This window comes from Manacus vitellinus, unplaced genomic scaffold (assembly GCF_001715985.3).
Source record: "Manacus vitellinus isolate BGI_N305 unplaced genomic scaffold, ASM171598v3 scaffold_91_pilon, whole genome shotgun sequence".
Lineage (NCBI taxonomy): Eukaryota > Metazoa > Chordata > Aves > Passeriformes > Pipridae > Manacus > Manacus vitellinus.
Window position 1 is genome coordinate 836,683 of NW_021940873.1, and position 12,930 is coordinate 849,612.

The window sequence follows — 12,930 nt, forward strand, 5'->3', positions numbered from 1 at the left end:
CTGTAGTCACCCAACCAATAATGGTAAAGAAGCACATTGAGGCCAGAACCCCCAGCTGTTCTCTTCCCATGAACACTTCTCCTGGCTTAGCCAGTGTAGAGCCAATGCTGCAGGGCAGGAACTGTGGGATCTTTGGGAGCTGTTTTGATGATCCTCAGTTGTGGTTTGTGGTTTTGGTTGCTTTTTATAAAATTAAGATCTTCTAATGAGAAGTGTGTGTGTATGGAGATTATGGGGGCAAACAACTAGATTTTAGCCTCTATTAGTGACTCTAATTATAATCTGTAATAATTCACAGTCAGTGTTGTAAGTAGAAGAGGCCACTTCTGTTAAGCTAAGGAAGTTGTTTCTTATTTTAAGGTTGTCTACAAACTGGGCCATTGGAATATGCTTTAATTCATGATATTGAAATTATATGCAAGTTTCAATAACCATCACTGTTGCAAAACATGCAGCAGCTGACCCTCACATAAGTTTTCAGGAGGGACAGAATATTTCCAGGAGAAGAACACAAAGACATTATTTAGGATGAAAATCCTAAACAATGACCATATTAACCTGGATTAAAACAGAATAAATATTTTCCAACACTAATAACATCTTTTATTGTTTGTCTCAAAACAGTCCATTTCCTTTTTTGCTGCATTAGTTGTGATTAGTTCTGATGATCTCTTGCAACTGGCAGGCAGCTCCTTTTACAACATGACTTCAAGGTTGGACTTGATGATCTTGGAGGTCTTTTCCAACCTGAATGGTTCTGTGATTCAGAGATCCCTGAACATCAGGTTGTCACTGTAGACTCAGCAGAAGGAGCTCCCATGTCCATGTCATGGAGCACCAACAGCTCCTTCTCCTGCTGAGCCTTCCAAAGCCCAGCATTCCTGGTGCAGTCCCATCCTGCCCTGCACACAGGGGACCATCAGCCTGGTTAACTCACTGGGATAATCTGCAGGGCTCTGGGCTGTCCTTTGGGACTCAGATTTAATCACCACCAGTGAAACCACTTCCCTGACTTTGGTTTGTGCTGCTTCCTTGTTGTTCTGCAGATCATTTTCATGGTTGGTCGAGGTTATGCTTCCCCAGACCTCAGTAAACTGTACAAGAACTGCCCCAAAGCAATGAAGAGGCTTGTAGCAGATTGCTTGAAGAAGGTTAGGGAAGAACGACCTCTGTTTCCACAGGTAAGTGTGTTTTGTGCACAGGAGTTTCAGGGTATTGTATAAATAGCCATTAGCACACAAAAGAATCTGCTCAGGTGAAAGGTTTGGGTTACATGAAGTGCAGCTTGGTTCTTATTTTTGCCTTTGTTCATAACCCAACTCCTTTGGCAGTTGGTATTTCGGTTCTGCAAAGGTCACAAAAAATCATGACTCATGAAGCTGAGGCTGTGCCAGGTGACCCACTTTAGAGAGAAGCAAAAACCCACCCTAACACAATTAAAATCAAATCTGTTTCTCTGTATACATTTTATTTTAGTGCAGGTTTGAGGGAAATGAGAGACAACTCCTCCTTTCCTTCCCCACAACTAAAAACAAGCAAACAAAATCCACTGGGGGATGGAAATTCATGTAGCAATTTTTGGTATTTTTACAAGGGATACTTTACCTTTTTCTGTCACTATGAGGATGGGGAAGGTGCTTTCTTATTAAATAGCTGGAATTAAATATCAGCAGATTTTGGAAAAAGAACTTCTTGCTGTTTTAAACAGCTTGTTGTTTATAAAGTTCTTTCCAACAGTTCTTTGCAAACAGACTGTCAGGCAGAAAATGCAGTTCTTTCCCTGTTACTCTGCTGGGATTGCACAGATGCTTGTGAATTGACTGAGAACTAATGGAAAACCCCTTCCCACCCTCTGACCCTCCCTGAGGCTCCTCAGAGCACAGCCTGGCTGGTAGAGGTGGGTTATTGCAGCTGCAGTGTTGTGTTCAGTGCCCACAGAGCACATTGGCTGCTCTGCAAGATAAGCTTAAAGCCAGAACTGAATGGAGTTGGAAAGGAACTGAATGAAGGGATGAATGAAGGTTTAAGACTGACCTAGGCAGAGCTGCCTCTCTGAGCAGCCCCTAACTGGGTGTGTTCCCCCAGATCCTGTCGTCCATCGAGCTGCTGCAGCACTCCCTGCCCAAGATCAACCGCAGCGCGTCGGAGCCGTCGCTGCACCGCGCGGCGCACACGGAGGACATCAACGCCTGCACCCTCACCTCCTCCAAGCTGCCCGTCTTCTAGGCCTGCCCCTGCCCCGCTCGGGGACAGGCACACAGGGACACTTGTGCTCTCCGTGCCTCGTGCCCAGACCAGTGCCAGAGGGATCCCTGGTCCCCTCGTCCCAGCAAGCTGCTAAGGATCCGTGCTCAGCCCTCCCGGCCTGCCCTGCCGTGCCCTGGGCAGGGACAGACTGCAGATCAAGAGATCTATTACTGTTTTTTTAATAGATGCACTTGAGCCTTACTTTGCCCACGCCTGGAAGCAGATGATGTTCCTTTGGCAGTGGTTCTGGACGGGCTGGATCTGTGCTGAGGGGGTGTTTTCCACAGCCAGGGTGGCTCTGAGGACAAGGTCGTGGTGCTCTGATTGCCCCATGCCATGTGCCACCTCGAGGTGGGGGAGCTGTGCCTGCAATGGGTCTGCAAACAAGACTGAGGGAAGAGGAAATAACTCTGGAAATCAGCTCCTGCCCTAAGAGCTTCATCAAGCCAATGAAATAAGTTAAAATGCTAATTCAACACGAAATAGTTTTGCAATAGTTTTGCACATAGAAGAAAAACTCTTGCAAAAGAATGGAATCTGTTCTGAATTGTCCTGCTCAGAGAAGGAAGCAGCCAGTCATGGTCATCTTGAGAAGCCTCACAGCTGACTTTGGTACTAAGGACTGTTCCCTGCAGCCCAGGAGGTGGAGAGTGTGGAAGCACAGCCTTGGGGCTGGCAAAGGCTGAGGGACATTATCCGTCTGCATCCCATCGGAAGCTGTCGTGCAAGAGATGCACTATCAAGAGGAAACTGAGCATATACAGTTTTTCTTGCTGATTTGGGGTTTAATTTTGTTTTTATTGCTCCTGAGAAAATGCATTTATTGTAAGCCAAGGTTCCCCTGATTATCTTATTTTAATAAAATAAATTAAATTTTAGGTGTATGATTCCATGTCATCATTTAATGCACTACTTCATAGTTCTGACTGCTACATCTAGACTTGGAAAACTCAGAAAATGATATTCTGAGTACTTTTTAAGAGAGTTACTATGACAGGTAATAGTGCAAGTAAAAACACACTTGATACAACAACCTCTCCCATCACTCCCATGACTGGACAATTCTTACTGTAATAATCCTTCAGCAGCATCTACTCAAACCCACACTGATGCCTCTCAAGCTGTTTCACTGCACCAGTTTTGCTCTGTTTTCTCTTGTTTCTGTAGGGGGAAATGAGGGTTTTGTTTTGGCTGAACTCCCTGGATGACAGAAATAGGTGCTTTAATCTAAAAATCGGGTTTTTTTAAATAGCACTCTGTTTAAATATGTTTATTAGGGCAAGGATGGAAACCCAGATGGTTGGAATGGAAGTTTGGGATTTTGCCTTTCTCTGTGTGCACAGGGGAGTGGGGGCCCTGTCTGGGCAGGAGCAGTGAGTGGTGACTCGGGGCTGTCACCTCCACCCCAAATGGTGTCAGTGGGGACAGCTGCTGTGTCCAGCTCTTCTCTGTAATGACCACACAGACACTGCAGGTTCTTGAGTGCAGCAGCAAAACCCCACAAAGTGCTTCTGAAAGAGGGACTTGAGCCAGACACAGAAATAATATCTACACTGTCTGGACTTATGTGGCCAGTCTTCACGAACAAAGATTTTGGGAAAGGTCATTACCCTTTGAGCCTGTGCAGTGGGTTTTTTAGGTGAGACACAGTGTGCGCTGAACTGAGCCCACCCTTTCATCCTGAGCTTCATCTGCCGGGGCCGAGCGAGCTCGGACAGTGGCAGTGAGGTGCTCAGGACGTAGGTTTGTTTAGTGACCTTCTCTTGGATGGATGGCCGTAGGTTTGTTCAGTGACCTTCTCTTGGATGGATGGCCTTACAGGGCTGACGAGCTCCATCTGCCCAGAGGGGTTCCCTGCCCGGGAATCGAACCTGGGCCGTGGCAGTGAGAGCACCACATCCTGACCACCAGGGGACTTAGAACATTCCATAATGTAACAAGAAAGGTGGAATACTGATCCTTAGAGTGACCATAAACTTTGCTTGCTAAAAAGTAAACTGAGACTTGAGGGAAACTGCTCCAAATGGTTCTGCATGGGTTTTAATAATACTCTTGGTATTTTAACTGCAACTCTCTCTAATGTAATTTATCAGTAATTTTAACTTCATTATCAAAAGCTTAAAGAGAGGGAAGAAAAAACCCACCAGAAATGCTTGAGCTGCTTTTTACTTTAGCTCTAATTTCCCAAAAGAAACCATTAACTCTTGATTTTTAAAACAGATTCTGTGACTCTTAAAACATTTAAATATATTTGATAAATAGACTTATTTTAAGTAGCACTTGATGTCCAATTAAATGAAAGCTCCTAATTTAGAAACTCAGACCTTTTAAATCTTACTGCTCTTTAATTTAAACTTCTGTCTATGTTGTCCCCAGGTAGCTTTGGAAGACAAGTTGCCTTCTTAATTTCAGATCACTGCTCTTGGGGCAAAGTCAATCAGGAATGTCTTGTTTAAGGTAAAGAACATCCTTTCCATTGACTTTTTGGATGTATTTTATTTCTTTGTGGAAAAAATATGTACAGGAGCACCTAGAAACAAATTTCAGTGGGAGGGTAAGGGCTGTTGTGAGTATTTTGAAGTAGAAAGTATGTTTGGGCAGGTGCTCTTGAACATTCATCTTATTGTATGACACCTCAGTGATGATTTTCCTTCATCTTTGTAATTAGTGATGACCAGTTGTACTAACAGGACTTGAGTGAGACCTTTGCTGTGCCTCCATGGGCCAGTTTTGTAAAGCAGCTGAGAATTGGTGTTTGTTACAGACACAAGGCAAGGCCTGACTCTGCAGTAAGTACTGCTAGAAATTAACTCCAGGGGGAAATATTTCTGGGCAAGTTCCATTTCCCAGGTCAGGACAGAGAGCAAACCTGGCATGTTCAGTCTGGGGGAAGTGTTGGGCACAGAGAGGGCAGTTCTCCCCTACACAGGTGCTGGGCTGCCATCCAGGGCTTTCTCAGCTCCACTTCTGACCCAGAAAAGCCAACCAGCAGTGGATAATCCTGGGTCACTAACCGGGTACCACTGGCAGGTGTTTGAATCCCAGATTAAGGTTCCTCCCTTTTGCCTCACACCCAGGGGAGGTACCTGGGTGTTCCCACCTAACCCTGAAGGAACATTATCCACTGACCTTGGTGTTCCGTGGCTCTTCCCCTCCCCTGATGGATCAGGAATGTCACCATCACTGACCCATGGACATGCAAACTGCACCAACCAAACCTCAGCGCTGGATCCACATGGGGTGAGATCTTTCTACTTTGATGCTTCCTTTCTCTTTCTTTCTTTCCCTTATACACTTTCAGAAGTGTTACTGTTATGCCTTTATGTTGCTATATTAATATAGATAATAACCAAACTGACTCCATCCCTGCTTTCCACTTTAACTGAATCATTCTAAAATAAAGCCTACATATATGTGCATATACACACATACATATATATATTTACAGACACTGTTCGTTCATTGTGGTTTCACTCTAATCCCAAGGGATGTATTTAGAGAACCTGAGCTCCCCTCCCCTGCAGGGGCAGTAACAGCTCAGGTGTGTTCATGCTGTGACTCAGCAGCCACTTCACCTGTGTCCAGACACAATTCTTAGTTTAACTGCAAAGTTCATGCAAATGACTGAGCAGAATCAACTTTGTGTGTCAAATTTCACAATCTAACTCCCTTTGCAGCACAAACATGAATGCCATTTTTAACAAAACCAGAATTCAGTAAACTCTGTTCACTCAGCAGAGATGTGCCTAAATCCCTCACCCCTGCTGTGCCTCCGACATTGCTGGTCTTGCTCTGGGAAATGCAGATGGAGACAGAGAGCAGCTGCAGAGCCACTCCCAGTTCTGGGGCAGGACGGTGGATCTGATTACTGACAATATCTTTCTCTCATGCTGCAGTTTCCAAGCTCCAGTTTGTGCTGTAAGTTCAATTTAGCTCTGCCTTGTGACACCAGTGTTGCTCTGCTCGAGTTTCTGAATCAGTGCAGCTGCATTTGCTTTACAGCAGCTGCTCCAAGAGCCACTTCTTGCCTCCCTGTACTTCAGTTTGCATAAAACAAGGGTGGGAACCCAACTGGGACTGTCTGGGAGAGCCAGGCCTTGTCCAGCCCCACTCCCAAGACATCCACCCCAAGAGTGCAGTAAACTTTATCCTGAACTCTAGGTACTGTCTGAGGTATAATGTGTAAGGTCTTAAATCTCAGGTCTCCTTTTTAAGGAGAAAAATGTACACTAACCATTGTTCCCAGTGGGTTTTGTAGTTATACATTTAGTTGATTTAGTGGAGAAAACAAAAAAAAGCACCCAAACTCTATTTAGCAACAGTTTTTACCAGCTTAAGCTTTACCTGGCACTGTATTTACACTACCACTCAGTTCACAAGACAGCATATGTTGGGCCAGAGAGGGAGAAAACCCTCTTGTGATTAAGGGATTTCTTTTTTCCATGCAGTCAATTTTTTTTTTAAATATATTTTAGTATTTTTGTTGCCATACAAAAACTATCTGAAAACTTCACCGGGACTGCACAGTAAACCACAGGGCACGTTTGTTCTACCTGTGCTGCAGAGGGTAAAGGCAAGGCTAATCAACAGCTGCACTGCTGTGGGTGGGGGGCTGTGCTGTTCACTGGGCAGCAGTGGGGTCCTCCTCAGCCCCCGAGAGGTGCATGAACAGCTCCCCCAGCTCCGTGACCTGGTCCGTGTCCGGCGCCGCCCGGCTCTCCCTGTCCTCGATAAAGTCCCACAGACGCACCGAGTTGAAGAACTGCAACAGAGAGAGATGTGCCTGAGCAGGAACCAGCCCCAGAGCTGAACTCTGCCCTGGCAGCCCTTCCTCAGCAGAACAGCCCTGAGTTGGGACTGCAGAGCTGGGTTTGTGTGGTGAGCTCAGGGTGATGACCCCTCTCTGCACGAAGGGGGGAGTGGACACAGCCAGCACCAAATGCAGGCCAGGACGAGTTTCTGAGGAGGCTTTAAACCTTTTTAGCTGCCCTTAGGGCTAGCTCTGTGCAGGCACATGACATGGGCTTTTAGCAGTGTGGCTGAAAGCTGTAAGGGCAGAACTGCTGCGAGGAAAGGTGTGCCCTGAGAAGGACTAGCTGAAAAAATAGAGCAAATATTTTGCTGTTAAATGAGGTGCATTTTCCTTCCCCTAAGAACAAACCTTTGCCCCAAGGGGCATTGAGAGGTGCTTTTTCCACTTGTCCTGCAGGGCACAGCACATTCCCAGCAGCCCCTGCTCCCTGCAGAGGGTGCCAGAGCAGTGCCCCAGCGTTGCTCACCCGCACTGTGCCCTCGGAGCTCAGCTGTTTGCGGGGTTTCTCGGGCTCGGCGCGGGTGCCGTCGGGGTACGCGTGGAGGTACAGACACTTCCCACCAAAGGGGCACGTCCCCTTCCCTTGCTCAAAGTACTTGCAGGGCTTTTTCCTGATTCAATGAGAAGAGAGAGTTACTGCCTCCAGCTGGGGAGGAAGGAGCTGCAGTTCAGTCCCCAGGCTCAGCCTTAGTGATGCTTCAGTTCTCACACCCAGAGCTTTGGCCTCCCCTTCCCTCAGAGCAGCCAAAACAGAGGGCAGAGATCACTGTTAAAACAAACACATAAAAAAACCAGCATCATAAATCAAACAGACAGTTTCCTTTTAAGCTGTGGAAAGTGAAGGATGTTCAAAGAGCACCACAATGGGCCAATCCATTGCTGTTTTTCTAGGATATCTTTTCTCCTGCCTTTTCTACCACTACATTTTTAAGAACCAGTTCCCCTCCTCATCTCCTTTGAAAATTCTTTGTTAATTTATGTTTCCTCATCTTTGTTGTTCAGCCAAGGTGTCCAGGCTGCACAGCAACTTGTCACAGGGTTGATCTTTGCACAATTTGTACAATAGCACCTGGGGGGGGTTGGATTGAAAACAGCTGAAGAGGAAACTACAGGGAAAATGCAACGGAACTTGTTAATATGAAAATAGTGATGGAACTGATTCCTAAGACATAGATACAGTCTATCCAATAGCAACTACATGGAGCACAAAGATCAACCCTAACAAACAGAATACCCAAACACTCAAACAGGTTTTTCCAAACTTCAGGTTTCTTGGTCTGACTTTTTTCATCCTGTGTTGGCCTGACTCCAGCTCTTGGCTTAGACTCCACTTCAGCAGCATCTTATTAGCATTTTTTCATTCCACCAACACCAAATCCTCAAATTAAACTAACTGCCAAGAGCTCTATCCATAGAATTTCTGTACCAAAGACATTTTACCCATAACCTGTAATATATTAGTCTTAGCTGAGCACTTCAGCGAAGCCTCTTTTTACACCCTCTCCTATACAACGGGTGACAAGAGTCAAACTTGACTTCCAAGACCACCTACACCTCTATGCAGTGGCACAAAGGCTGACCCTGCTGGGAACAGGGCTGTTTAAAAACTGTGCTAAGGCTCTGGAGCACAACTGACCACCTCAATCCAAAGTCTTTAGGAGCTAAAATAAACCAAACCAGTGATGGGGGATTGAAAACAACCCCTATCTGAAGAACTGCAGTTTAAGTGCTTAATTTCATTCAAATATTTTGCCTACTAGAAGACAAGATGCTGGGATAAGTGTTTCATGGAGCAGCACTGCTTTCAACTCTTCTGCTGAGCTCTACAGGTCTTCAAGCAGCTGAGAAGCTGCAGCCACAGTAAGATGGGTCTAAATAAGGCCCATTTTTTCCTGTACTCCTGTTTAAAGGTGGATGCATGTCACAGAATAAAGCTGCAAACCATCAGCAAAACAGACCAAGCTCACTGGGGTCAGGCCCAGCTCTGCCTGGTCACCCTAAAAACAGGGAGCAGGAGATAAGAAATGGTATCTCCCTGCTCTGTGAACCACAAAGCCCTCACACATCCCAGGCAAGCACAGCTCTACAGAGCTGCTCCAGCACTGCCCTCTCCCCATGCTCCCAGTATCCCTGTTGGACAATATAAGGAATGCAGTCCTGGAGTATCTGCCATTTCCAGCAGACATTACAAAAGCTCCATGACTTTTTATCCCATATTGCAGGAGACCATTACATTTTCCTTCCCTGTTTGTTCTCAGTAACCAACAACAGTCCAGGCCATTGTGTCTGAGGGATAAACAGAAGCCACGTAAAGCCAATTCTGGCAAGTGAGCTGAAATAACTTCAACACTTCAGAGCACAGTGAGGTTGAATACTTTCTGATCTACAATTACAGGCCAGACCCTTTCATGGCAGCCACAAAGTTAAGCAGAGGAGTGAGCAGAGATCAGGAGTTCTCTGGACAATGGGCTGGAATTACAAGAAGTTTAGAAATGCAGGCTCGGTGATTGACTGACCCTTGGTGCATCTAAAGAACAACACACAGAGTGTGTGTTACTGAACTTACCCCACTCCCTGCTTAAAGGCTTCAATCAGCTCATTCTTCTTCTCCTGCTCCTCCACCCAGTACACACTGGGGATGACAAACTCGGAGATCACTCGGCACTCGGGGCACGACCTGAACAAAACAGTGATGCCTGTTACCTCTGCTGCTCCCAGGAGGGACACCCTCCCAGGAGGGACACCCTCCCACACGTGCCAGCAGCAGCGTTTTCCGAGGGAAGGGGCTGGTCTGTCACTCTGAGGCAGCAGCTCCTCCTCCCACGTTAGCACAGCACACTTTGGGGTGCATTGCTTTGGAGTTCACTTGAAATCATCCAGCTCAGTGCAGTCAGGGCTCCTGTTTGGTTCTGGACTTGAACAAAAGCAACAGGTATTTCCTCAATGCACAGAAACCTGTATTTGCCAATCCCAGCAGATCAGCAGAAACAAACTGTCTACTCTGTGAGTGCTGCAGCCCCCCTGCAGCAGGAAGCCAAACCAGAGGAGAAACACAAATGAAGGTGTCTCAGCCTTTGGAAATGCAATGAGCTGACGTTCACTTCAACGAAAGTTGTAGTAAAAGTTGTGGAGAAAAGTCTATTTTGGCAGAAGAATGAAAATATTTCCCATCTTTTCCTCAGTGTGTTTGTAACTTAAGAGAGAGATATGCTCAAAAAAGGAAACTGATTGGATGTTTTAAATTCTCTCACCTGAGGAGGAACATGTTTGGAACACATTTTTTATTGAGCTAGAAGATGAAGGCATTTACTCAGACACAGATAAAGGTGTGATTAGTGGGACCTTTACCTGGAGTAAGCCACAATTTAGAGAAAAGTCCCATAATGAAGCACCTACATAGGAAAAGGAGTTGCTGTTCTTGCACACAGGTCACTGCGAGGGGCAGAGGTTAATGAGGTCCCAGCTGCTCCAGAGCCCCCCTGTCTGCACTCTGCCCCAACAACATGGACAGGGCCAAACTTTTCTCACATAGAGCCAGAGTATTAAGTGAACTGTCACCCAAGGACACCCCAAGTGTCCTGCTGCTCTTGGAGACAGCTCTCATAGCCAAGTCCTGGGACTGGCCAGGCCAGCCCTTGAGCTCTCTGCTCATATTTCCAGCTCCAGAATCCCTGCTCAGCAGTTTCCTTTGAAAGCCCCTCAGTGGCAGGGCCCAGGAGAACACTCACTTGATGATGGGGTTCTCAAACTGCTTGGCACATCTCCACTGCCGGATGCAGGACAGGCAGTAGGTGTGGGTGCAGTTGGACAGGATCCCAAACCTCCTCTCCGAGGCCGATGGTTTCTCGTACACCACCTCCATGCAGATGGAACACACCTTGTCCTGGCTGGCCTGGAAGGCAAAGGCCTTCTCCATGTCATGCTCAAACGTGGCCATGCACATCTGTGGGGGACAGAGGTCAGTGTCAGTACACTCCCTGCCAGGCTGGGACAGAAGTGTCTGAGGAAAGGGTCTGTGACAGCAAAACCACACAACACTCACTAAGGGCATCACTCCTACCCGTCATCATTTCATTTCAAGAACATTAAATCCAATCACTTATTTCAGCCTTCAATGGTCTCTGCAGCTTCAGAACTGTCAGAAATAAGGATGCCTGAGCACTCTTCATTTACCCCTTTCTGTATCTCTCATGGAACAGGTATTGAATCATTTAATGCTTCAAACACCTCGAAAAAACATCACATTGAGGGTCCAGAACAAGTGCCACACTCAGGTTGTTACTCTGATTATTATTAAGGCCACATTCACTCACTGGATATTAAGTTTTAGGCAGTTAAGGCATTAGGCTCTTATTTCAGGGTTTCCTCCAGCATTTCTCATCCCCACGGTGACAATCCATAACCACAAGGTGAGCTGCTGCTCATACCTGCACAGTTTTACCTCTTTACTTTTCAAAGGTCTCAGGGCTTGAAAAGTAATATAAATTTACAAGACTTCAAACTATAATCATAATGACAAAGGACACAAAATAATTCCCCATTAGTGGCACGTCTGACTAGTGCAGCTCCTCATCCAGCACACAGCTCTGCTTCTGAGAGCACCAGTGCCTGGACACTGACCCAGGCACCAAGCAGCTCCTGGGAGGAGGGAGCATTCCTGCAGCAGCACATCTCAAAAGTACACACAGACTGCACAAACCCTGAGCTTTTTAACCCCTTGGATTCTGCTCCTGCTCCTCGCTAGCCCTGATGTAAACCTGGTAGCCAGGAAGAGGAACGAGCAACCCTTCATCCCATCCTTACCCAGCCAATGCCTCACCAATGCTTGCAAGTTCAGCCCCAAAATCTTTGTGCTCCCTCCCATGTGTCCCCACTTGCCCGTGCCCTGGGTCCAGCCCCAGCCAGGAGCAGGTGCCAAGCTGCCCCAGCAGGGCCATCCCAGAGCACAGCAGCCCCAGTTCCTGTCCCAGTGTCTGTGACGTGCACCGAGGCACCGGCTGACCCGCAACGGGCATTCTGGCAGAGTTTCAGTGTGCTGGGAGAGGGCTGCAGACCAGTCTCTGACAGGCATGGAACAGGAAAAAACGAGGTGATTCCTGCATCACTGCTCCCAGTTAAGCCCCAGATGCTTGAACACACCACTATTAGAACCATTCTCTAGCTGGATAAGCAATACAACGGCAGCTCTTTGGGACTGGCTCTGCTACAAAACACTGTAGAGCCAACACCCAGCCCTGCAGTGAGCCAAGCCCCCCAGGGTGCCCTGTCCTTACCATCTCATGGGCCCTCCTCTGCTCGGGGTCGTGGGGGTGCAGCACGTGGAGGCCGCAGATGTCACACAGGTCCCCGTGCAGGTACGGGCAGCGCTCCCCGACGGGGCACGGCCCCCGGGCCGAGTAGGGGCACAGCTGCCCCCTGGCCCCGCAGGGCACCTCGGGCCCGGGCTCTGCCAGCCCACTGCAGATGGCCTCCAGGTACGAGTGGGGCTTCACCTCCAGGCTCTCCGCGGGCTCACTGCAGCTCCCCCCGTCCCCGGGGGCGCCCGGGGGCGGCTTCTCCTCTCCTGAGCCGCACAGATCTGAGGGGACAGACACAGGCACTGCACGGCCCAGGGCACTCCACAGCCTCTCCTTCCCAGGAGCAACGGCTGCGTTTGCTTTTTTAAAGTTTTCTTCTCAATGAAATCTCATCTCTAAGCTCCTTCTGCTCACAAATCACAGGAATGTTCCCAAATTACCTACTGAAAAGTTCAATTGCAAGATTTCTTCAGCTGCTTTCTGTTTACAAATAGACTAAAAAAAATCACAGAATCATTTAGGCTGGAAACGACATGTGAGACCATGCAGTCCCCCCTGTGCCCGATGCCCACC

The 12,930-nt window shown here is 47.5% G+C and overlaps 2 protein-coding genes and 1 long non-coding RNA gene across 7 annotated transcripts in view; 1 reads left to right on the forward strand and 2 right to left on the reverse strand.

Moving 5' to 3' along the window:
- The window catches only part of RAF1 (Raf-1 proto-oncogene, serine/threonine kinase), a 70,650-nt gene extending 67,525 nt beyond the window's left edge, over positions 1 to 3,125 (forward strand). For all 5 annotated transcript variants that reach the window (XM_018086260.2, XM_018086259.2, XM_018086261.2 and 2 more), the window contains 2 exons: positions 1,047 to 1,181; positions 2,086 to 3,125. In XM_018086260.2, coding sequence (XP_017941749.1) covers positions 1,047 to 1,181; positions 2,086 to 2,226 — 276 coding nt within the window. In that variant the 3' untranslated portion in view covers positions 2,227 to 3,125. The remainder of the gene's footprint in view (positions 1 to 1,046; positions 1,182 to 2,085) is intronic.
- Positions 581 to 2,776, reverse strand: LOC115308024. Its single transcript, XR_003916374.1, has 2 exons — positions 2,035 to 2,776; positions 581 to 1,345 (listed from the first exon to the last, which is right to left on the reverse strand). It is a non-coding gene; the product is annotated as an uncharacterized LOC115308024 (long non-coding RNA).
- Positions 3,126 to 6,564: 3,439 nt separating the features above from the next.
- On the reverse strand, positions 6,565 to 12,735 carry MKRN2 (makorin ring finger protein 2; the record flags this gene model as incomplete). The annotated part of the gene is made up of 5 exons (XM_029965211.1): positions 6,565 to 7,009; positions 7,527 to 7,671; positions 9,627 to 9,737; positions 10,789 to 11,003; positions 12,334 to 12,735. Coding segments are annotated over 5 exons (1,014 nt in total), but the record flags the coding sequence as incomplete, so codon positions are not given.
- Between the last annotated feature and the right edge of the window lie 195 nt (positions 12,736 to 12,930).